This window comes from Chionomys nivalis, chromosome 2, assembly GCF_950005125.1.
Source record: "Chionomys nivalis chromosome 2, mChiNiv1.1, whole genome shotgun sequence".
NCBI classification, from domain to species: Eukaryota; Metazoa; Chordata; class Mammalia; order Rodentia; family Cricetidae; genus Chionomys; species Chionomys nivalis.
In genome coordinates, this window is record NC_080087.1 from 24827237 (window position 1) to 24852009 (window position 24773).

Genomic DNA, 24773 nt, shown 5'->3' on the forward strand with positions numbered 1-24773 from the left:
GAATGGGAATGGCATATGTGGGTAGATGTCTAGGTGTAAAGGACACAGTGTCTGTCACAAGTCACCCTGCCGTATTCCAGCCAGCGTTAGAGTCTGTTCTCTGTAGAGAGCGCGGTTAGGGGATCAAATCCCAGCGCCTCCTGGAGCCACACAAAAACCGCACGCAGTCTGCTTAATCTCTCTCTCTCCCCAGGCTTCCTGGGTTGTGAAATGGTGACAATGAGCCACCTAGATAGAGCACAAGCCCCTGGAAGAAGAAACACATTGATGTGAGGGGAGTAGTCCCGCCCTGTCTGGCAGGCAGAGAATGCTAGTGTGGGCTAGCTAATTCTCCGTGATGCACATTCTGTCCCTAGAGTTGTGAAGTAGGTCAGTGTTTATATGAAGGAATTCATGGTTGTCAGGGTCCTCGGGATATTCCAGGAGTTCTAGCTCTCGCTCTCCACCATTCATATTTGCTTTGTGCCCTTGTTTCAAGATAATGGCCATGATTCCAGCCTCATTGCTAGTCAACATTTCTCTGAGTTTGACTCCGGCCTGGTCTACAGAGGAAGTTACAGGATAGCCAGGCTACACAGAGAAACTCAAGCAAAACAAAACTGTGCTACCATTTTTTTTTTAAATAAATTCTAGGCTTTGTAAATATACTGACTCCAGCTCACATTTGATACCCCCCCACACACTACTTTATAAATAGCTTCCCAATCTCTTTTGTGCTCTTGGAGGCTGACTTCCAGATGCCTCAGGTGGAAGAAGCTAATGTAGAAAGGTATTAGGTGTGTCCATTTGAAGTATTAAATGCCTCCTTTTTTTCTCCCACTCTATTTGCAACTGACATACTTCCCACCACCACACTCGGGAGAGAAAGGTTAGCAAACTCCCAAAGTCCTAGGAGAACTGCTTCATACGTCTTGTGAGTGACGTGGTGACACTTCTGAGACCAGTTCATTTCAGGCCTGTTTGTAACGGGTTTCTGTCGTTAAATGTGACACCAAATTAAAGTCACAGCAAGTGCTGTTACACGACGTAAGAACTGGGGAGTCTTTTCATACGTGACGTACAGAACCGAGTCATAGTAGCTGTCTATTTCAAAGGCATATATTGAGAGTAGAACCACTGTTCAGACCTGGACCTACCCCAACTCTAAGGTTGCTGCTGTTTCTGTCTTGGGTTCCACAGCAGAATATTGCCATTTGTTTCCTTCTTTAATCTTAGGGCTATAACCTTGTGGTAAGTTGGAGATGTGTCCCATATGGAATGAAATACAATAAAATAAACCATCGTGCCAATTTTAGATAAGAAAAATTACTCTCTAAAGAATATCATTAAATTACTTTCCAAGGCTAGAAAGATGGATGGCTCAGTAGTTATGGGCACTTACTGCTCTTGCAGAGGACTAGAGTTCAGTTCCCAGTAACTTACAACCACCATAACTCCGGTTCCAGGGGACCCAGTACTGTCTTCTACCCTCTGTGGGTAGGAGGCTTGCATATGGTGCACTCACATATGTTCTGAGCAAACACTCATGCGCGTGACAAATAAATACATCTCTAAAACTGCTCCCCTTCCCCATTAGCAATTAAAACAGAAATGAAAGCAGCGAGTCTCCTCAGAGGAACGTGTTGTCTATTATTAAAATTAGCCCATGTAGCACATTTTCCTGTCGGTATTTAAAACAATGCTGGAAATGATGTGTGTTTACACCATAACAAATGTACTTTATTGAGAGAATCACGTAATTGACCCATTATGTAGCATTTACCAAGGTAAAATTCTTCCTTTTTATCTCAGCGGCAGGAATTAAAAGTGATTCATAATGCACGCACACAATCACTATGTAAATGGGAGCTACATTAAGATCAGGGCCATTTCATGTTGTTTTCTCTAAACGCTTCTCATTTGGCCCTTCTATTGAATTCACAGTGCGTAGGAGAGCTGCTGGTTATGATTCATGGAAGAGTACAAACTCCGTAAGTGCTCTTATAGAAAAACGCAGAATGGCTCCGGTAATTCTTTTCTGTGGGCAGTATTTTGTCGGTGGTGGTGGTGGTAGTTTTCCCCCGTGTGGAAATTGCTATTTACCTGTTGTAATGTATAGAAGCGATGAATCCGAAGGCGTAATCTCTACCGACAGCGCGTGGTCTCTTTCTGCAACACAAGCTTTTCCTGCTTTGCTGATTAGAACCTTGCGGTGGCTCCGGTTAGATGGCTCGGTTGGTGGCAGTTGACGGAAACTAATGGAACCACTGAGAAATTCCAAACAGGCAGGTGACAGGAATAGGCTAGCATGTTAGTAAGAACCACCCTGACAGGAGCGCCGTGATTTAGAATGAAGGGGACCCAGTCCAGAAACACAGGAGCCAGCGTGGCCCTCATTCTCCGACATGTGGACATGGCCCTTTGGTAGTCCTGACTTCCGGGTTCTCGCTCATTGGGTTGGTGGGACGTCTCAAAGAAGTCACAGGATCAATACAGCGGACTGGTCCTTCCCTTACTATTCTTCCCATTCGTTCCTCCAAGGTGTTAGGTGCCACAGATGGGAGGGTAGGACCCTTAGGTGGCTGCCCTTTTATGGGGGAGGGGGCACTACCCAGTTCTTTGTTCCTTCCTTCTGGATCTCACAGGCTATGGCAGGGGAAGCGAGTGCCAACAGAGGCTTAGACTCTGCTATGCCACCCCACAGTGGCCCCACTTACCCAGTGTCTTAACTTCCACATTCCCTTCCTCTGCGTTCTCTCTTGAGTACAGTTTAGCTCATGTCCATTGCTCTCAGAATACAGAGAGCTGGGGCTTGGTGCCCTAGAAGAAGTGAACCATCTTAGCCGAGTCTGCGGTGTCCCTGTTACGCAGGCCATCGGACATAACACATGCCGCACTGTCCACAGACTCTTTAGGTTTAGACCCTATCTGGGGGTTCTGCCATTCCAAACATTCCACTGTGGCCGATGACCTTGGCTTATCCCAAACACTCTCCGGGTTTTTATCAAGGCCTTTGTAAACCTCTTCTATAGGTCCCAGACATCCAGCCATAGACTAAACTTGGAGGATGTGACTGACCACAGAGCCCAACACTGTCCCTTTTCCATGAACTCAGACATGTCGTTAGTGCCTCAAGCACCTTTGAATTAACCCATATGATTTTGAGTATTTTTTCCCCTTTGTATCAGGGATAGAATCTCCTCTCTCCCAGAGCACCTTGGTTCCAGCGCTCCTCATTTTCATCTTAGGGAAATCAGCTGACCACTCCCCGTCCCAGCTTGGTGACTAGGAAGCGTATCTAGGTTAGGAAATACACGGTTTCCTGGACCTCAGCCTGCAATTGCTCTGGCCTACCTCTTGCCTCTTCCAAGCAGACTTCCCCCTGGTCTTTGTTTGTTTGCTTTTAGCAATTCAGAGCTTAAGATAAAGGCCTTAAAATAACACCCTTTGCCTTTCCCTTTCTTAGTATTTGCACAGGAGTTAATCCTGTGAGCATAATCTAACCTCAGCCCTCTGTACCACCCCCCCCCCATCTTCCTGCTCTATCTGCTTCAGGGTACTAAAACAAAGGACTCCCCCTGGTCACCCAAACCTTCAGCACCCATGCTTCTCTCTGCAAACCCAGGTGGCCTTTGTTGATTGCTTTTGACAGATTGCTTGCAGTCCTAGTCTCAATGAGAGGCACAATTCTAAGGAAGATTTTTGGCTTCTTTACTGAGGTGGCACCCACAAATATGAATTTCACTGTCCAAGGTCAGAGAGATTCTTAAAGCCACCATCCTTGGCTCCCAGAATGGCGACCTAAAGAATGCCATCTAGACCGGTTTTAGCTGCCTTGCTTACACTGGCCGTGTTTTCTCGAACCTAGAGATTTTCATGGCGCCTGGAAGGTGAGGAACTGACCCTCTGCCCTTCCATACATCACAGCGGTGGTGACTTGAAGCCTTGCAGCTGTCGGCCACAGGGCCGGGAGTGCAGGCTGGAGCCCCAGTGGAAATCAGTTTCCCTCCCTGGCACCGATGCTCCCACGCAGGCAGCAGTCTGGTCAGGGATCCTACCCCAGCCCTGCCAGGCGGGGCCCTCTTGCTGCATAGACAGATTGCCTTTTCCTTTCTAAACTGGGCCTGGAGCAACATGGCAAAGGAGAGAAGAGTTTCCCCTTCCCAACCCCCCTCGTCTATCCTCCCTTCCCGAGTTACTCTAAGTCCTGCCGTGTTTCCGTGACAGGTTTAAATGTTAACAAACAGACTTTAGGTCCTGTCTGCTTTCGTCTGGAAGAAAATATAAAAGGTTGGAACTCTTCCACCTGTTTAAATTGAGCTTTCAAGGGACACTGTTGGCAAAACAAAATAAAATTCCCAAGTTTCCCACCATGCTGATTTACTGGCCATAGGAAAGGCACTTGAACTGTAGGGAATTGTGAAAGAAGAAAAGAGATCTGAGGGACAGTCAGCACACACGATCTATGCAGCATGTTCACGGGCGGAGGAGGGGGATCTCAGGCGAGTGCGGATTTTCTGATCGTGTAGAGGCCAAGAGGTTAGAGGGCAGGGCCTGATCCTCACCCTGTTCAGCTGTTTGCCGGTTACAGGGTCAGGCGAGTTAGCATACCGGCACTTCTGCATTTGTCCAGGAGCTCACTTTTGGGGTCTTTCAGGATGGGAGGTACTGAACACCTGTCCATCACCTGGGGAGCATCCACGAGTTCGCAGTTGTAACTACACAGTGATGTCACCGGCTAAGCTGGTAGGCAGTGGACAGGGGCCACTAGAAGGTTTGGAGGGGAAGCCATGAGGAGCACAGCAGGAAGGGAGACACTTCCTTTCAGGATTTGTAAGAAAGTTCAGGATTGAAGACAGGAATTTGGGAGGCTTCCAAACTCAGGAAGGATTTGGAACTTTGAGTTTCAGGAATGGGGAATACAGAGATTATCTACAATAAGAGAACAGAGGCCAGATAATGAGGTCCCCAAATATATTAAATTTCATGTGACCTTTGGTCAGCCTGCCCCTCTGTAGCATCTTTTAAAAACGTCTTTTGGAAGAGAATGCAGTCTCCCCAAGGGTCTCTTCAAAGACAGAACTTCACTAGTCGTGATCCTTCTCTCTGTGATAAGATTTATTTATCTGTAAGCTTCCAAATCAATGGGCCCCGTTGCATAAAAGATCATGGTTCTTAAAAAAGTAGAAAAAAGACATATCTGAGAGGCGTTCCTAAGCCAGCCCTACACACCTTTAAGCAAGGGGAGTTTTACTGAAAATTAGAACGGGCTTTCCAGTATCTGAGGTTCCCCAATTGTCCTCGCTCAGAGCCTTAGAAATAAATAATAAAAAAAAAGTAAGTTTCAAGCATATGCTTAACTCAAGGCAGGAGCAGCTTAAAGGGAGTGAGCTGAAACTGGAAGAAATCTCTTTGTTCAATCTGAGTTTCAGTGAAGACTCAGCCAGCAGCGAGCCCAGTTCATTAGCTGGAGAAAGGCACGTTCCAAAGTGTAGGCACACCGTGAAGGCAGAGGTGCCTTCTGAAAATCATATTCTCTAGACTGACGAAACTTCCATTTCTCTTGCCCATGAGTGGCATTCAAAATCCATTTAAAATAATTAATGTAATTCTATTTACCGCATGCCAAACTCCCTTCTTAGAAAAATGTGATTTTTCTTGCTCTTCAAGATTGCTGGGACACCGCCTTAGCGTTGTTTAATTTTATAGGGTCATTTTCCTTTTTCCTCTCATTTTTTTTTAAATTGACATTTGAAGATGCTTTTTCTCAGCTTTTGAAATCTAAGACCTGAAAAACAGTCTGAAAGTGGCATTCTGTCAAACCGAGATGGGTGATTTCTTTTTCCCTGATGGTCTCATCTCTGCCATGTTACACTGCACGGTGCACAAGATTGTCCCCTGGACCCGTTGGGCCTGTTCCAGGTCGTGTTCCCCCACCCCATTGTTCAGTCTCTCTGTGTGTGTATGGGAGGCAGTGCTGGGTGGGCAGGTGGGAAAGGCTGAGGGGCTTGATCCCCTCCCTGCCAGGGTTCCCCCTCTTTCACTGCTGCTCATACTGTGCAGTTGAAGAATAAGCTGGCCGAGGCCAAGTATTGTTGAATGCAGAAAGGCATGGCTTTCTCTTTGCGATCATTTGAATATTTTGACAATAAAGCCAAGCCACTCTACTGCCTGGCTTGTGTACCTCATGTTCTGTAAGCCCCTTCCTGGGCAGCAGAAGCGAGTTCCCTCCTCTTTGAATACATAAATTGGTATTGTCGGCTGGGGAGATGGGCAGATTCAATGAGGAGCCATCCAGACTAATTTCATTCTTCTGCTTTCATGTGTTTTAAATCTCTTAGAAAAAAAAAAAGTTAATGCAGGCCTCTGGGGACCACCCAATTAAATGTCCACAGGTGGTGTGGAGCATTTTGAAATGAGGTGGACCATGCCCAACGGTCTGTTTACACAAGCAGAATGAGGACCAGATGGAAAACAAACAGGTTCAGACAAATTCATGGTCATTTTTCAGTCTGTGTTTTTGATTTTCTTTTTCACGAACTGTGTTTGATTATTTTTAAATGTCTAAAGAAAGCTACAATTATTTTTCCATATGAAACAAACAGCCATAGCCTTTTTGATCAAATGAAGAGAAGAGAACAGGCAGTCAAGTGGATAAACTCCTTAGCTGGGCTAGAATTAGCTTTTCCAATCAAGTGTTTTCATATTGGTTAAGAAAATCGTGAGGCATCTTCTCTATCCCAAGAAAATCGATTTGGCAGGATAGTCTGAATTCGAAGAGGCCAAGCGGTAGAATCAACTGATGAACAGGGATGTGGGCTTCTAAGTGTGTTCCACTGAACACTGGCACAAGATTGGTATGAGGACCAGGTTACTGAAGCTAGGGATAAACATCAGTTTCCAGGGCTCCAGTCATGCTGCTTCCGTCTGTTGATTTGTGAGGTAGCCTTAGAATTTTTTTTTTTTTAGTTTTTATTAAAAAAAGTTTCCCTGCTAATTCTAACGCATAGTCAGGTTTAGTGCCCACTTAAACTACCTATTCAGAGATGTCAGCCTTTTGTACTGTGGATTTGATAAATCTGTATGTTTGCATAAAACTCCTGTTGAAAATGCATGCCGCCCAGTTACTGCTTTCTTCTGATTCATAATTTGTTTCAGGTTCTGTTACTGCGTAGATTTGCATACCTGCTTTATGGCATTTAAATATTGTTGTTTTAAAAGAAACACCGTTTCCTCTGAGTGCTGTTTTGAATATTTTATGTAAGCAATTTCATATGTTCTTTTTTTTCCCTCTGCTCACAGAAAGCAGGGGAAAACTTCAGAGTTCTAATGCATTTGTGTGTAGGACAAAGGGTGTACTTTAAATAAAACTCATCATTGGAGATGCTTGAGAAGGCATAGGGAACAAACAGTCTTTAGACCACAGCAATGGGGCATGTGCCCTCATGACAGTTTTAGGTGGTGGAATCACGGGAGCATGTTCTAGCTCCATTCTCTGCCAGTGTCCAAAGTCTCTTCTTCCAGGTTCAAGTCTTCAGACAGACTTCTAGAGGACTCCATACCTGCCCAACAGCTCACATTCCTGGTCACACAGGTATGAAAGTTGAAAACTTATTTCTGCCTGGACGTGTTTAATAAGAATCGCGTGGGGGTCGGATGTGGTGGTACACATGCCTTTAATCCCAGCACATGAGAGTCAGAAACAAGTGAATCCTCATGATTTCAGAGCCTTCCTGGTTTATATAGGGAGTTCCAACAATCTCAAAACACAGAGTTACTTGGAAGCACATGGCAAACTCAGGGATGAAGGGATGCGATTGAGGCCCAAGTTACTTCTTGAAGCCCACAACACTTTAGGATTCTTTTGTCTTGTCAAAGCATCAGTATAGTCTCCATCTTAGGAGCTCTGGTGATATAGAAATAGCAACTTTTTATATCCTCTGCAGTTCCCCTACCCTGTCTGCAGCCTCAGCTCTACCTAGCAGGTCCACGGCATCTTCTGCTAACAATCCTGACAGCTCAGAAACCCCTAGGCTGCCTCTGATGACAGAGCCATGAACCGAAGACATTGTCAGGTTGTTCTTTCCCCGTGGAAGAGGGCAAGTTATAAACCTGAGGAGGTCGGCCGCATTTGGCTTCACCAGGGAGCCCATTTTGGTAAAAGTGATGGCTGAAGGGCTCGTCTGCTCATACAAACGGCTTGCCTGGGGAACCCAAGAGCACATGGCTTAGCTCAGGACAGCTAGAGTAGCCTCTTCTCTGTGTTCTCCTCATCAGTACCATTGCAGAAAGTTAATCCTTTCCAGGCACTCGCCATGTCCTGCGCACTTTCTTAGTCCAGTATCTCATTAGCAGGGACAGGGAAATTCAATTCATTGAGTATCAAATGCAGTCCCATTGCCTCTCTGGCTGTATGGTAGGGCTTTGTGTAGAAATTGGACTGAACACTGAGGGAAGGCTTTATGAGCTCAACTGAAACACTATAGTATTGTTTTAAATAATATTTTGTTTCCTTTGGAAAGACAACAGTGACTAAATACTATTTTGATTCATTAACCAAGAAATTGAAATTCATAGCAAGAGGGTCAGCATTATCTGCCAAGAGTGGACAAAGGCCCAGGGAGTTGTAATTAGTCTGGGGAGGCTAGAGGAGAGGAATCTCAGCTCTCGTCTTCTGTTTATAATGTACATGACTTTAGAGGACAGCGTATGTGATAGCCAGGGAGATCTGGAATGTGTCTGCCTAGAATTCGGAGAGCCCTCAGGCTGCAGAAAGAAGAGGGCTAGCACGTCATGAGACAGCTCTCTTAAGGGGCTGAAGGGGACTGGCCAAGCCCCAAAGTGGGGAAGGCAGAGAGGCTTAGGGGAGGCTGCAGGCTCCTGGGAAGGGCCAACATGTATGCCTCAGTGGGAAGTTGGGCTTATTGTGAGCAAGGTGCCTGCCCTGTCGGAGGCTTGGAGCTCAGAAAGGCAGATGGGGCCGGCTGTGCTGGGGGAGGGACCACACATGTGGACTGTTGGAACAGCTACTTAGAGAGTTCCCATTCCCCCTCCCCAACCCAGTATGATTGTAATGGTCTGTTACACAAACAAAGGGCCTAAAGCTATGAATGGGGGAGGAAAAAGACGTAAGGTTAAAAAAAAAAAGAGAGAGAGATGAGGCCCGCCTAGCTAGTGTTTCTTTCCTTTTAAGCTCCCCCTCCATTCCCGAGCACTCTCCCGCCCCGCTTTTTAGAGAAACCCATGCAGAAGTTTAGAAAAGTTGCCGTCTCTTCTTGCCACTTTTGAAGCAGAAACCCAATACAATGTTTACCAGCTTAAAAAAGAAAAAAAAATCTAATAGGGAGAACTATAAAGATCCAGTGATTAAATACTTTTACATTCCAGATTTATTTCTAGATGAACAGTTTGCTTGACAGATAAAGAACATTCATTTTCCATATCGCAGATTCCAAGTTCTGGGTAGCCCTCCATTGAGAGAGCTTTTAAAAATAATAGTGTGCACTGTCATTTTGAAAGTGCCGGTCAGAAGGGTGTCTGGTGTGACTTGGTCCTGGACTCAATCTTGTGTGGAGAAAGATTCATCAGAGACTTCTGAGCAGGGCCTTGGATTTCCCGATCCTTTCAGATAGTCATGCAAGAGGCAGCAATGGCGGTTAGTCATGCAAGAGGCAGCAATGGCGGTTGGCCTCTCGGTTAAGACGTCTACTGCTCCCAGGCTCTGATCTCCACGGACTCCCAGTTCCCTGGGTGATAAGTCCTCTTTCCTATGCCTGAAAGGCCTCCTGTCTAGACTCTTCCACTGCACCATCCCTCACCTCATGCCCCGAGGTACCACCATTCCCTATCCATCCCTCTCCTATTCTGTTCTTCCTCTGGCTACAGTGTACAGGACCTCCCCCTTGGCCACTTAGCATAAAGTATAAAGAGCCTGCTCAGAGGCCATCAGAACTTAGGCTGTGCAAACACTTGATAAAAGCAGCAAAAAACTATACCCTCAGATTGTCCAGACCATCTTATAGGCACAGGGGTGTCCACGCTCTTGATTCCTTCCTGTTTTTCTGAAGAGATCATTGCCTGAGGCTACACGACCCACCCAAGTCTTTAGTGTCCCCTCTGGACAGTGTCGATTGCAAGTCTCTTCCAGATACTCTTAACTCATGGATCTGGCTTCCCCTCATCGGTGGAACTCAGGTTGCTTTTGTTTTTCTCAATATTAGTCTGTACCCTCTCACTTCCTAAAAAGGACCCCGGCTTTTCTTCCGTCCTCTGAAGGATGACCTTATCGGGACAATAGGCCATGCTGCTAATTAGAGTTCTGGTTCCCCATTCCCTTCATACAGAGTTTCAGGGAAAGAGATCAGCTGTCAGCTAGAGAAGCACAAAGGTCTAAAGGCCAGTCGGAAAGATTTACAGGGAGGGCGCCCGCAGCGGGTGGGGGGGGGGGATGCATGTGTTCTCAGCTGTCGCAAAGGAACAGCCTCCATCCTGACTTTGACATTAGACTATCTGCTTCTAATACCAAAAGCTTTTGTCTGGATTGGTGGGCTTGCCCTCCACCCCTTACCTCTCACCAGGCTACCCAGTCTCCTTCAAGGAGTAGTCTTAAAACGAAGATGACCCCTCCCAGCTTCAGAGCCCATCTGGACCCCACACTTGTCTTTTTGGGTGCACCTGTCTGTTGAGCTCAATTGAGACATTTGTTCCTCTCTTCGCGAATCTTCTGCTTAAGAGTTCAGTGTGTGATGGGGCTTGGGGGAGCAAGGGTCTGCACAGATAGCTCCTCTCCTGTTTTCAGGAGGCCATGACAGTGTGGGAAGAGAAGGGGGCTGGTGGTGGGGGTGGGGTAGGCTACAGACCTGTGCACTAGGGCACTTGTATATGGCGATAAGCCCACACTCTGCCCGCCGGAAGCAGCTGTGTTGGTATGGCGCCTTCCTTTGTGGCACTTTGAGGTTCATATACTTCCCATTCCAGCTGAGATGGTTTTGCTGGCCCTCTCTACCCATTGTTCGCTCTTCTTCCTCTCTCCCTTCCTGTGTACGGAGCCACTGATTAGTGTGGGCGGATAACATCTTCAACCCATTGAATGAAAACTTTATTAGTTTTTAAGGGTAGCATATAAAATAGTCATTGTGACATTTTTATGTATACTTTTGTTCTACTGATCCTTCCCCACCCCTCCCCGTTCTCTTCTCCCTCCTGCTGGATCCCCGCCCCCCGCACACCCCATCCAATAGCCTCCCCCTTCCACCTCTCATGTCACGTGTGTTCCATTATATTCTTTTTGTTTTTGCCCCCCCCATCTCTTCTTTCCCTTTTTGTGATCCTTTTTCTGGTCTCTTAACCTGCAGACACAGGCACACATATATACACATGCATAAAAATTCAAATCCAGGATTATTGTATGAGAAGGGAGCAATCTATAACAAAGAGATCCCACGCATAAAAAGCCTACAGTTTGCTGGGATCAAGCTAACGAATAGTAATGGTAGTTGTAGCCATTTGGGTCTCCTTTATCCTTCCACTGCACACAAGTTCCTTAGATGCATCTTACTAAGCTTTTGGAAATGAGACTTAATTCTCATTTGCTCATTCTTCTTCACTGTAGCCTATGCCCTCAACGTCTTACTCTGGAAAAAGACAAAGAAATTATGGGCAGAGGCGACTGTCTTTGGGGCTGTGGGAACATCATGTCCCTACATGCCTGCTTCGCTCTCCTTCCATAGCCCTGAATAGATATATACCTAAGAGGAAAGCTCGCTCTAGCTGCAGCCTGCCATAGGGAAAACAAACTTCTCTATACCCCAGGGCTAGCATGCTTCATCAGCCCACCCTAGGGAAGAGAAATATTGACAGTCAAGGTTGCTAGCTCATGTGACAAGCTTTCTGTCAGGCTCCCAGACCACCCGCGGAGAGTTGAATCATTTCTAAAGGCACCTAGATGAGCCTTGTTCCCTGTGTCACCTGCTTTCCAGAAGCTAAAGGGTGTGTCCCCTCTCTCCTCCGTAGCATGGCACTGAGTTCTTCCAGTCTCCTTGGTAGCTTGAGCACCTATTAGGTGACATTTAAAAAAAAAAAAAAAAAACAACAACAACCCAGACCTGAACCAGAAAGGCTGACTCCTAACTTTTGCTGGATTTTTCCTTCAGATTTTAGTCTTTCTTTACTACAAACCACTAAGATAAGTACTCTGCCCACAGGGTATCAGCAAAGCCTCTTCTCTCCTTGGACAAGTCAGCGTTCTCTCTTTAGCGATAGAGTAGAAACCCAAATGGTCTCAAAATCTCTGGCCCACACTAGCCACTTTCTCTTAGATCTTTGAGTAGAGTGTCATTAACAAAATTGACAGAAGCTATGCATACCTAAGGAGCGGCATCAACACAGGCCCTGTTGTCCAGTAACACGGTCAGACCATTGAGGACTCACTGGTACTTGTCTTGGGGACCTTCAGGAGTGGCCAGAGTAATTTTATTTGGGAGAGAGGGGAAGCAGGAGTTTGCCTGGCAGAGAGGATGGAAAACACATTTGCTATAAGAGAATGTAGCACATTAAGAAAATAGCCCAGTGGCCTGATCTTTGGCCTTGATTGTCTTTGCGCCACCATGGGAGAGCGGTCTGCAGACATGGCAGGGTGACAGGTCTTGTGGGGCCAATTTATGAGTTCATCGCAGGCAAGCATCTTCTAAGTGATGTGTCAACTCAAATGTCCGGGGACTTAGTGATAATATCTTACTATTGAGCATTGTATATTCCACAGAACGCTTAAATATGCCAACAAATGAATCCCTGTGATGGGTGAGCAGCCTGCCATCCAGGACAGAACCTATTCTATTATCACCTGTACACACATTTAAAATCAATTTATATAGATTGTTTACTGTTAAATTCCACAGAAACATTGTCATAGACCCTTCCATTTTAATTCGATGGAACATGGGCACACAATACGGGCACATGAATTAGGAAATGTTAGCTCATTGTAAACATTTGAGGGGAATGTTGGCAGCACCCAGGAGGATTCCCTCCCATTTCTCACCTCAGGAAATGCCCTGTAAACCTGTAGGACCCCTTAAAATTGTAAAGAAAATGATGACTCCCTTCCTCATAAAAATTTCAGTACAAAAAAAAATTCAGTACGCATGCGAATTTTGCATAGTGTTTCAGAGAACTCACAGGCCTGCTGCTTAGCTGTGGGCCTCATGTCTCAGAGCTGGTGAGGTAGCAATGACCTCTTTGGGAGTTTCACATGTGTCCTGTACCCCCAGATGTAGTGAGTGCACAGAATAAAAGATAGGTAGTAACAGGTAGGATGTTTCAAGGCTCCCTCCTCCTGCTGATGTGTCTGGGTATATTTTTAATTTGCCAGTGAAGACTTGATATTCAGTCCTTCAAAGAATTGAGAAAAGCACCCTGAAGTCAGATACAAAATATTTTTTCCCTTCCTGTTTTGACAATTGGCTCCTTTGTAATTGGTGAATACAAGGGAGATAAGCAAGCAAACAAAAACCCAACCTTGTTAAAAAGCCCTTTTAAAATTGATCTGAATACATAAAAACAGTCCCAAGTTTTGGGCATGTGAGAGAGAAATTTTGGATCAGAACCCGCTAAACTCTAAGTAGTACCGCTCAAAACCACACCAAACCAAACCAAAATAGCCAACCAACTTAAAGTATCCACCATGGAAGACCAAAATGGAAATCTCATTTCCTCTCAGCAATGGGCCTCACTTTGTATTACCGGGGACAATGGGAACAGGAGCCAGAAGTCCTGGTTTATTTTGAGAATTCTGTAAAACAGTTGTTCCCCGTTAGCTGATTGTGTTTCTCAGTACTGGGGAAGTCCTGGGTCTACATCTGTGTTCTGACCTTCTGCTTTACTATTGAGTACTCCTAGCCCCCAGGGACTACAGCCTTCCTGGCTGTTACCATATATATATATATATATGTTCTTATTCCAGTCCGATCCTCTCTTATCCCTAAACTAATCAACATGAGCCGAATGAAACAGATGGCGCAAGCCTTCTTTGGCACGCTAGCGGATCTATATCACTCACTTAGTATTTTTAGAATCAGGGGGACTGAAAACTAAGTCCTGAGATGTTTTGGGGAGAAGACTTACTATCTTTCCAGGATGACAGGTGTTGAAATAGCTGCATGTTTAAGATTCGAAAGAGATCTGGGTGTCAAGACACAGAACAGACTGGCTCTCTTGGGGGACCATGGTCCCCCTTCAGCTTTGTTGTAGTTGTTGATGGTTTGCTGGATAGTAGATGGTCTATTTTAAGTACATCAGGTGGGATCATCAGTATACAGCTATTATGAACTAGGTGAGAGGTGACTGAGAGATGGTGTATATATCTACATTGTTAGCTTTTTTTTTCCCTAGCAGTCAAGGTTTGATCCTTAGTCATGAGGAATTTATTGTCTGTTGTGAAAAGTTTTCTTGTGGAAGTTGTGATTAGGTCCTGAGAACAGTGGCCTCAGTCCCCATGTATATACAATATGCAAAGATGTTGAGTGTAATAACAATACTATGAAACTGGGCATCTCCAAGGGAATTAAGGAGTGGTCACCGCGGTGTGCTTCATTAGCTCAGCATTTGAGGATGAGTTTTGCCTTTCGCGTTAGGCTATGTATGTTTAACACTACCTTAAACATCAGCAAGATGAAGGTTTAGGGAAACATGTTCTTGAAGCGAGGGGGTAGCCTTTGTTTTGTGAGGAGCTCTTCCGTTTGGGGAAGAGAAATCTGCCTCACTCTTAAGTAAATCATAGCCACATCTAACCATCTCTGATTGCGCCCAGTCTCTGAAGGCCTGGGGGACATGGCATGGGTGAAGTCCATGATGGTTGGTGTTTGCAGCCTAGGGAAGAAGTAGCTGGAGAATAGTACTGACATTCTCTGCAAGTGTCGGAAGACAACTTCAGAAATGAAGGAAAGACTGTTGCTGTTGTCCTCAGGGTGTGTTGATAGGTGGTCACTCAAGGTTCACAACTGCTGGCAGTTGTTCTGCCTGTCACTTCTTGTCTGTCTTTCTACACGTATCTGGTCTATGCTGCCTTCTCTCATGGTGAGTAACTGATGGTGCATACACAGGAAGACAACATGTATCATTTCTCCATCACGCATGTAGCTCGATGCTTAGGAACCATTAGCTGCACTTTGACACATGGTTCTTATTCTATAAATACTATATACATTGTGATTTCTTTTCAGGTTACAATCAGAAATGGAAAGATTATAGGTTGTTTCAGCTGATTGTCTCCGATAGACCATTTGCATGTATTATGTGATTATATCAACCAAGAAGTTGGAATTCTGGATAGAGCTGAAGTATGAACTGGAGTTGCTCTAAATCCCTCTTGTGTTCCTATAAAAACACCTGAGGGTTAATCAGTAGTATAGTCATGTGCAAGGAAAACCCAGACTTTGTCCTATCTCTTGACAGGGAATCTAAGAGTACGCCCGCGTCACCCCTACAGTAGCCACTAGTTGCCTGTGGGTGTCTAACAAGGCAATTGCAGTTTTCGTGCAGCGTGTTTGTAGTGTGTGGTCATCATTGTTTGTATCACACTTCCATCATAGGAAGTTATGTTGGGCCCACTGTTCCTCTCCTAAAGCAAGGGTTGGGGAGAATGAATTCCCTTAGATAAGCTGAAAACAGCCTATGTACCTGAAATTGGCAAGAAGGTGAGGGGAAGACAGCCCTCCCCGCCGGCTCCTCCAAAGCAATGAGTGCCTGGTGTTATTTTAGCTATGAAGGGGGGAGGGGAGGAGCAGTTCACGCTTCATAATCCGTGTGTTTTAGTCTCTTCAAAAACAAGACCTGGAAAGAACAGCAAGCAATTTCAACTGAATGAGTGTGTTTTTTTTTTTTTAGCTGGCCCAGTACTACGGTTTTCTACACACACATAGTGGAATTTCTTAGAAGAATCAATCTGTAGTTAGGACTGTCGGAGATGACTCAAGGATGGGCTTTGAGCATGAACGAGAATACTAAGCAGTAATAAGGGATGGGAACAAGAGGACTTTGGGTAGAGCTAATGCAGGGACCCAGTTAAAATCACTCATTTATTTATTTGTTTGTTTGTTTACTTTTCAAGACAAGGTTTCTCTGTGTAATGGTCCTGGCTGTACTGGAACTCGCTCTGTAGACCAGGCTGGCCTTGAACTCACTGAGGTCCACCTAAGGGCATGCTTGCGTGTTACCTAGGTTTTTGATTTGAAGGTACCTTAAAAGGGAAGTAGACATTAATCTTTAACAATAAATAGCAACTCTAAAGACTTAGAGCAGTAACTGAGAGGCTACAGGCAACTGAGCTTTAAAGTCTTGCCCTAAGGGCCGACTGTGCACAAAAGCTCCTCACGTGTATTTAACATAAGCCTAATGCACAGGCTGTATAGCCCTTATCAGAAGTACTTGGGAGAGCGGGCGTTTCAGCGCGGAGTAGTTTGACTTTTGGAAAAGTGTGTAAAACATAATGAGATATCCTGTGGGTGGGACTCAAGCCTCAACCTGGGGTTTAGTCACGTTTTGGTCTCATACCCACCTTCTACAATAGCCTGAGGCAGTTTTATGATTGTTTTCAAGTTATTGGTATCTTGACTGTGACTTATCATGTAGAGGCAGGTATGAAATTCTCCTCCTGGACTCGCAGAAACTGACACTCAGAAATGTTCCGAGGGGGACTGTGGGGACACTGCGGTTTTTCAGGTTCGGGATCTTCAACCTGAACCCTAAACGTTTAAAAGTATTGACCCACAGAAAGTTAGCATGCCTCCCTGAAAATTACTCAGTTGCCCAGTGCTCTGCTCTGTTGCTTACAGTGCTACCTTAGACACTTGAAGCAGCTCAACTTATGGTCGGAAAAGGAGATCCAGGGTTTCTGGGGTGCTGGCTGGGCTGTAAGTGTGGTAAGGATCTGGATTAGGGACAAGACAAGCTGAAGGGGGCAAAACACCCATTTCCTATCCTTGGCTAATCCGCAGGTAACTGGGGAGTGTGCAATGACTCTCTAGAGTGCTGGCTCCAGCTCTCCTTAGAGTCCTCAGTCTTGTTCCCACAGGAACATTGTCTCTCTCTTCCCCACCTCACGGCAGCAAGGCTCTTGCCTCATATTTGGTTTGTGTCGGGCCTGGGGCATCGTGAGCCCACAAACAAATTCACTGAGATGTATACAAATGATTTCTTCTCATCCTCTGAGAGTTTAAACAGGTGTTGTCAACAGCTTCTCTTATGCTAACAGGGCATGAAGAGGAAAGAGCTTAGTGGTTTGAATAAAGGGTGGCCATTGTGAACCGGCAACACAGTACGTACAAAGAGCGAGGCTTGTATGTTTTGTTTTGTTTTGTTTTTTCCCCTGCTGAATCAGTTCGCTGAGTCTCACACTGAGCTGAAACCATTGATGACCTGGAGTCTATGAAAATAGCAGTTCTTATTAGGAGCCGTCAGAATACAGGGGCTCCAGAATGGCAGATGAAGGACTGCGGGAAGCAAGAAGGGAGGATGGGGGAGCTGGGCCCATTTGAGCCATTTTAAAGAAGCATACCAATTGTGGGTCATTGGCTCCAAAGTGGTGGCGGGTACAGTTTTCCGATGGCCGGTGTGAGAAAACTGTTCCTCTTATCTCCACAGACGGCCATTCAGGACGCGGAGCTATTGTGATGAAAATCTCCTTCCTGCCCTGCATCCCTCCTGTGCCTCACGGCTCTCTCTGCTTGGTTGCAGTGCCGCCTCTACCCTTTCCTGAAGTCCAGCAGTAGCGGGCCCCTCCCTTCTTTCTGCCTGTGCTTTAGATGGCAGAGCATTTGCTCGGCACATCTGAAAAAGAAGGTGTGAAAAGCAAAGGCCATGGCTCCATTCCGCTGTCAGTCATGTGGCAAGTCCTTCCTCACCCTGGAGAAGTTCACCATCCACAGTTATTCACACTCCAGGGAGCGACCCTTCAAGTGCACGCAGGCTGAGTGTGGCAAAGCCTTCGTCTCTAAATATAAATTGATGAGGTGAGAGGCTTTCTGAAGGTGCGCAGTTCTACCTGGGCCTCTGTCTCTTCAGGCCTTCAGGGCTCTCACCGAAGGAGCATAAAAGCCAGGGTGTGGGTGCATTTCAGCCTTTTCGGGACTCTTTAAAGTCATATCTCCAGTGATTACTATGACACCTAGGTAGCTAGACTTTGCACGTGTGCCCCTTTCAGACTTTCAGAGGAGTCCACGGTACACCGAGCCAGTGGTTTTCAGATGAGTCCTCTAGAAGAGAGGTGGCATATGATTATGAATTATTTCTCTAGTGGCAAGTAGGTACTCTCTACTATAAGGTAAGTGGTACCCAAGGTATATAGTCTGCCCGCAATGGATTCTGGTAATGCCACAGGAAAGATAAACTATGCAATCAGACCATAGTGTGACTGACTGCATCCAATGCTGTCTGCTTACTTCTCTCCATATTGCTGGTCTCTAGTCTTCTAGAAATGATCCTTCAAGCTTCCAGTCGCTGACGACTCACATGTAACGCAAAGGTGAGAGAATTCGCGACCTGGCTTCCAATCTGAGTGGCAGCAGCAATTCCGCCGTGGAGTCCTCTGGAGGAAGGCACTTAAAAGCGGGAAAGGGGAAGAGATAAATTCTGCTCCTGACCTTAAGACCATCGCTATTACTGATAATGCTATATGAGCTGATGTTTAAAATAAGACTGGAAATGCTTCTGTCTTTTAAAATGCAAACGTCTCCTGTCGGAGGCCCTTCTCTAGTTGTCATGACAACCGTATCAAGTGGCTACCATGTGCACCGATTTCGTGTTAAGGGCTCCTTGTTTAACATCACACTTATTTTGCATACATGTAGGCACCCTTACGCCAACACAGAGGGTAGCTCTGGCATCACTGGGACCACCCCAGGGGTCAATGAGAGACCTGGAGAGAAGAAAAGACAGGAGGGCAGATTATTCCAATAAATAGGATTAGTTAGGAATACCGTGGTAAGAGGAACTGGTGCCTTATGCACGGCCAGAAAGGTGGTTCAGGAGAAATGTCTTGCTCCATCGAGGTGGAAAGTGGGCCAAAGCAGGAAGTAGTGTGCATTATCCACTGTCCCTGCCTCAGCCCCTCTGGCTCCCTGACCAGAGTCCATGCTCTTTTAGGGAACTGGCAAGTGGTGAGAGAACAGGATGCTTAGGTTTGTCTTAAAGGGGATAGGGCAGCATTCCATCCAGTTCCCATCATCGCAACCCATTTTATATGCAGAGACTGAAGAAAAATAACTGACCACTTAACCAGAAAGAGACAGTGGTGGGTCCCGGTATGGTAAACAGCTAGCTACTAGGAAGAGACAGTCAAGGGCTAGAAAAGCTGATTGGCAGGGCAGGCTGACCTCTAAGTTGAAGACCCCTAAGTCTTGGCATGATCTACCTACTGTGCAAAGGGGGCATGTCTGTGCTGACTACAGGACATACCAAAATGTGCAGTTCATGCACTATGAAATAAGAGCAGTCAAGTGAAGGCCCACCATGTTGTATGAATCAGTAATAGTGACCTGAACGGCAGAGATGGAACTAACTTCTCTTAGCACTGTACATAGTAGGGCTGCTTCTTTTTTTTTAAAAAAAAAAAAAAAAAAAAAAAAAAACAGGAAAAGTGAGGAGGAAAGTGTGGTGGTTTGCTTATTTGAAAGAAAATTACAGTTTAATTCAGATCAGCAACGCAGGTTTTGAACTGACTTCCAGTCTTCTTTATTGGGGCCACTAAACTGTTGGCTGTGAATCTGGGATGGGCCAGACAAGGTAGACCATTGGATGAAATGTATAATCATGTATATACCTGAAAAATGGATTGACTTAATGAGATTACAAAAAATAGAGTAAATCTATGGATTTCTCTTGTATCCAAAGGCCTTGGTTCAAAGGTTACAATTGGATTGAAATTGTGATGAAGACAATCTAAGAATGAGGAGCTAAAGGGCCACTGTCACCAGGGAATATCAAGTGTCCTGCGCACAACCAGTGAGCTACACATCCTCACAAGAAGTCGTGCTGTAGAGGATGTACTAGCACAGCATTTGGGTTTTTAGTTACTAAAATGAACTTCCCCAAGTTTGAGGATGGCAAACTTTTGAAAACATGGAGGTCGGTTGGATACTTTCTCCGAGATTAGGTATATAATTTTTAAAAAGGCTCCCAAGAACTTTACCCCTGACCTAAACTTTTAATCTCAATCAAGAGAGGAAGGAGAGCTGTGCACAAAGCAATGTTAGTAATTCTTGCCTTTTTAAATGATAAAATGTCTGCATTTGGAAAATACTGCAAAGTCGTTTATAAGTTAAAATGTCACTAAGACCTTGAAAAAAATAGCTAGTCACATCTTGACAGTGCTGTCTCCTTGTCTTCATTCATGAAACGATCCTATTGTAAACTACTCCCCCCACCCCCTTTTCTGTTTCTAGGCATATGGCCACACACTCACCCCAGAAGCTCCACCAGTGCACTCACTGTGAGAAGACCTTCAACCGGAAGGACCACCTGAAGAACCATCTCCAGACCCACGACCCCAATAAGATCGCCTACATCTGCGAGGAGTGTGGCAAGAAGTACCACACCATGCTGGGCTACAAGAGGCACCTGGCCCTGCATTCCGCCAGCAGCGGAGATCTCACCTGTGGCGTCTGCGCCGTCCAGCTGGGGAGCACCGAGGTCCTGCTGGTCCACCTCAAGTCTCACGCGGAAGAAAAAGCCCACCATGCCCCCCGGGAGAAGAAGCACCAGTGCGACCATTGTGACAGATGCTTCTACACCCGCAAGGATGTGCGTCGCCACCTGGTGGTCCACACAGGATGCAAGGACTTCCTGTGTCAGTTCTGCGCCCAGCGCTTTGGGCGCAAAGACCACCTCACCCGTCACACCAAGAAAACACACTCGCAGGAGCTGAAGCAAGAGCGTATGCAGGCAGGGGAGTATGTGAGCACCTTTAATACCATTGCGCCGCCGTCCTTCCAGGTGAAGGCTGCTGCCATGCCTCCTTTCCAGTTAGGAGTGCCCCCTCAGAACGGGCTTGCTGGTGGCTTGCCACCCGAGATTCATGGTCTAGTGCTTGCTCCCCCAGAACAGGTCACCCAGCCTCTGCAGCCAATGCCAGAGCAGCTTATCACTCTGCACCCTGGGGTAGTTCCCACCTCTCCTCCCCAAACCCTTCAGGAGTCGAAGTACAGTCCTGCTTCTACCTCATTTGCCCCACTTGCAGGCCTGCCTATTAAAGCAGAGGCCAAAGGCTTTGGCAACATGGGTTACTTTGAGGAATTGCCTATGCAAGAGCCTCAGTCGCCTCTCAAGCTCAGCCCATGTTTTGAGATGGCTAAGGAGGGGATTGGGAAAGTCACCCTGCCCAAAGAGCTGATAGTTGATGCTGTGAACATAGCGATTCCTGCCTCTCTGGAGATTTCCTCCGTGTTGGGGTTTTGGCAGATCCCCCCTCCTCCCCCCCAGAATGGTTTTGTGAATAACGCCATCCCAGTCGGGCCGGGGGAGCCATTGACCCATACAATCACTTGTCTGGCGCAGCAGCCGTCACCACCGCTGCCGCCTCCACCACCGCTGCTGCCACCGCAGCCGCAGGTACAGCTGCAGCCACAGCCACTGCAGCCACAGCTGCAGCCACAGCTTCAGCCACTGCAGCTGCAGCCACAGCCACTGCAGCTGCAGCCACAGCCAATGGGGTTGCAGCCACAGCCAATGGGGCTCCAGCCACAGCCAATGCAGCTGCAGCCGCAGCCACTGCAGCTGCAGCCACAGCCAATGCAGCTGCAGCCACAGCCACTGCCACAGGCACTGCCACAACCACTGCAGCTGCAGCCGCAGCCGCAGCCTCAGCCACTGCCGCAGCCTCCACCGCTGCCGCAGCCACAGCCACTGCCGCAGCCTCCACCACAGCTGCAGCCACAGCCACTGCCGCAGCCTCAGCCGCTGCCGCAGCCAATGCCACAGCCACTGCCACAGCCGCAGCCACAAGAAGCCCAAATAGCAGTGGCCACTGTGAGTCTGGGGCAGCTCCCTTTACCCCCAATCCCCCACGTTTTCACAACAGGCACTAACACTGCTATACTGCCCCATTTTCATCATGCTTTCAGATAAACTGATTTTTAAGAAGGCGTAATTCTTGAGGAGGAAGGCGTTTTAAGCAACAGTTACAGGCTGAAACATCAAACAGTTTGAGGGGAAGCTTGAAACCAAGGATTGGGGCTTTAGCTTATTCGCGATTACTAGCTTGAGAAAAGGAATACTCTTCACTGCATGCATTGTGCCAATATATAGTATCCTTAGTATTCGTGCTTTGTACCAAATTTAGTGAGCGTGTGCGTATCCTGTAGTCGAAGTTCAAGTAGTATCGTATTATTATCTTATTATTATCCTCATATTATATCCTCATATTATTATCATATAATCACAAACAAGATCCAAAACGACAGCTGCTATTTTGTAAAATAAAGTGTGTTGAATTTAATTGTATGCCTTTGTTGTAATGATGTTAACTAAGTACCTTTGTGTGTAGTACCGCCTAGGAGGGACATGATGGAAAGGTGCGGGTTTCTCCGCCTCGGAAGATGTTTTTAAGAGAAGAGGGTAATCTTCGTATGGCGTTTAGAACTAGACTGTGTGTTTCTTTTCAGGGACTCTTCCACCTTCGGGGTTAGATGTAGTTTAGTTCCTCTTCTCGTAGCCTACTTTGTAGTTTGTAGGAAAAGTTCCTTGTGAAGTTATCGATTTCTTGATCTTTAAAGTGAATTTTTAGTGTAGTTTTCAATATTTTTTCATGTGATGTTGCAATGTGAGTTATGACTTCATTTATCTTAAAAGACAAAACTGGTTGTCAGTTATATCTGACAAGAAAAAAAATTACTGTGTAGCCTAGTTAAGTGGTATACTCCTTGTGGCATCAGTCAGAAGTGTTTCACTGACTCGAATGCCCATTGTGTTCTTCATAGGAATTTAAGAAAATAGACTGGAATTAGAAAAATAAGTGTATTAGATAAGAATCTCCCTTGACTAGCTTAAAATAGTACTCAAGCTGCTGACCTTCTGAAGTATTGTTTGTAGTTACCAATAGAAAAATGTATTTGTAGTTGACTAGTTTAAGTCACTAGTTTGTATCCCAAGAGGATTGCGTCTTGCAATGTAACTCTACTTGTAATCTTTCTCCCTTGATACCTTGTTAACCGATTTTGAAAGTGTAAAACCCGTTTAGCAATGTAACTGTACTTGCAGTCTCTCCCTCTTGATATCTTGTTAATGGAGTTTGAAAGTGTAAGACCTAACCTTCAAAGACTCTGTATTTCGTTTTGAGACTGTATTTCCCGACATATATATCCTACATATAATAAACGTTAAGCATCTGGCATTCTGGCTTGAGTTTTGTCATTTAGCGACACCGGCATCAACATGGGCTCTAGACCCCCACTGAGATAGAAAACCCTCCTGGTGCCCTCACGCCTCCTCTGGGCCATTACTTCTTCACAATTTTCAGCATCAGTACCCATCAGAACTTGTGCCTCTTTTGAGTAAATTATGACTTAAGAAGTCTTTAAGCTTTCCCACATGTTCGGCACTGAGTCTTAAAGTGTCACAGTGTCCTGTTTTATTTCTGATGAATAGCCACTAGAGTGGTCTCTTCCATGTTACCCTGATTCAGTTTCACAGTAGTGTTTACAGTTGATTTCTGGTATCTCTGAGAAATTCACGTAGCTAACTGGGATTTCTTTAGAAAACATTATACCCCCTAGATATGACAGTTGCCCCCCATGTGTGTGTGTGTGTGTGTGTGCATGTGTGTGTGTTAGCTCTAAATGGGAGGGGGTGAAAGAAAGGGAAGCCTTGAGTTCATTTGTACATGGAAAAAGTCTTGTCAAGAAGTCCAAGGTGGGGCTGGGTTGAAGCCAGTGACAGTAACGGGGAAGTTAACACTATGGGATCAGCCATGAAACCAGGGTCTGTAAGCCACAGTTGACCCAGAGTGGACAATGAGGCAGTGAGATAACCCCGCGGGATCGAATTCATTGCTCTGGGATATCTTGGTTCCCACAGTCCTCCTTTCCTCTGGGTGGGAAAGCAGTCTCCCCAAACAATAGCTAACCTCAGCCAAGGTCTGCTCGCAGGCACTTCCACAAATACCTTTACACAGTCTACCGCAGTCTTTGGTCAGTTGCACAGAATACTTGATTTTCCTGTACATGAAACAATGGTATTTGGTCCCCATGGTTCAGATCATGAGCATTTCAGTGTGCTGCACCAGCAGTGGGAAAAGTCTGGGATTCTTTTGCTAAAATATTGACAGAGAACATAGTTTAATTTTCCTAAAGTCCCTGGTTAAGAATATGTTCGTGAACGAAGAAGTATGGACTAAATGTAAAGGACTCTACAAAAGGATATTTCCTGACCCTTAAGACGCTGAGGAGAAGGAAGAATTGACTCACCCCCCACACAACTGTATAAACAAAACTGTGATAAAAAAAACATGAATAGGAAGCTTCAGGATTAGAAGATATGAGGTACAAACCCCTAAGGCTGCCGTTCTCAGCCTATGGGTGGTGACACACAAAGGCCATCAGAAAACAGATATTTACATTATAATTCATAACCGTAGCAAAATTACAGTTATGAAGCAGCAAAAAAAATAATTTTATGGTTGGGGGTCACCACAATACAAGGAACTGTATTAAAGGGTCACAGCATTAGGGAGGTTGAGAACCACTGCCTTAGAGACTTCTTTCACAGAGAATCAAAGTATCTTAAACCTTTCCCCTCCACTCCAAAGA

General features: G+C 45.8%; 1 protein-coding gene across 7 annotated transcripts in view; it reads left to right on the forward strand.

The window, feature by feature from the left end:
* Positions 1 to 22951, forward strand: part of Plagl1 (PLAG1 like zinc finger 1) — a 41601-nt gene extending 18650 nt beyond the window's left edge. For 2 of the 7 annotated variants that reach the window (XM_057762995.1, XM_057762998.1), the window contains exons 3-4: positions 17710 to 17984; positions 20415 to 22951. In XM_057762995.1, coding sequence (XP_057618978.1) covers positions 17833 to 17984; positions 20415 to 22095 — 1833 coding nt within the window. In that variant the 5' untranslated portion in view covers positions 17710 to 17832 and the 3' untranslated portion in view covers positions 22096 to 22951. Of the gene's footprint in view, positions 1 to 17227; positions 17291 to 17616; positions 17985 to 18438; positions 18497 to 20414 lie in introns of those variants that run through there. The other 5 variants (XM_057762997.1, XM_057762999.1, XM_057763002.1 and 2 more) reach the window with 5 other exon arrangements.
* The last annotated feature ends 1822 nt before the right edge of the window (positions 22952 to 24773 follow it).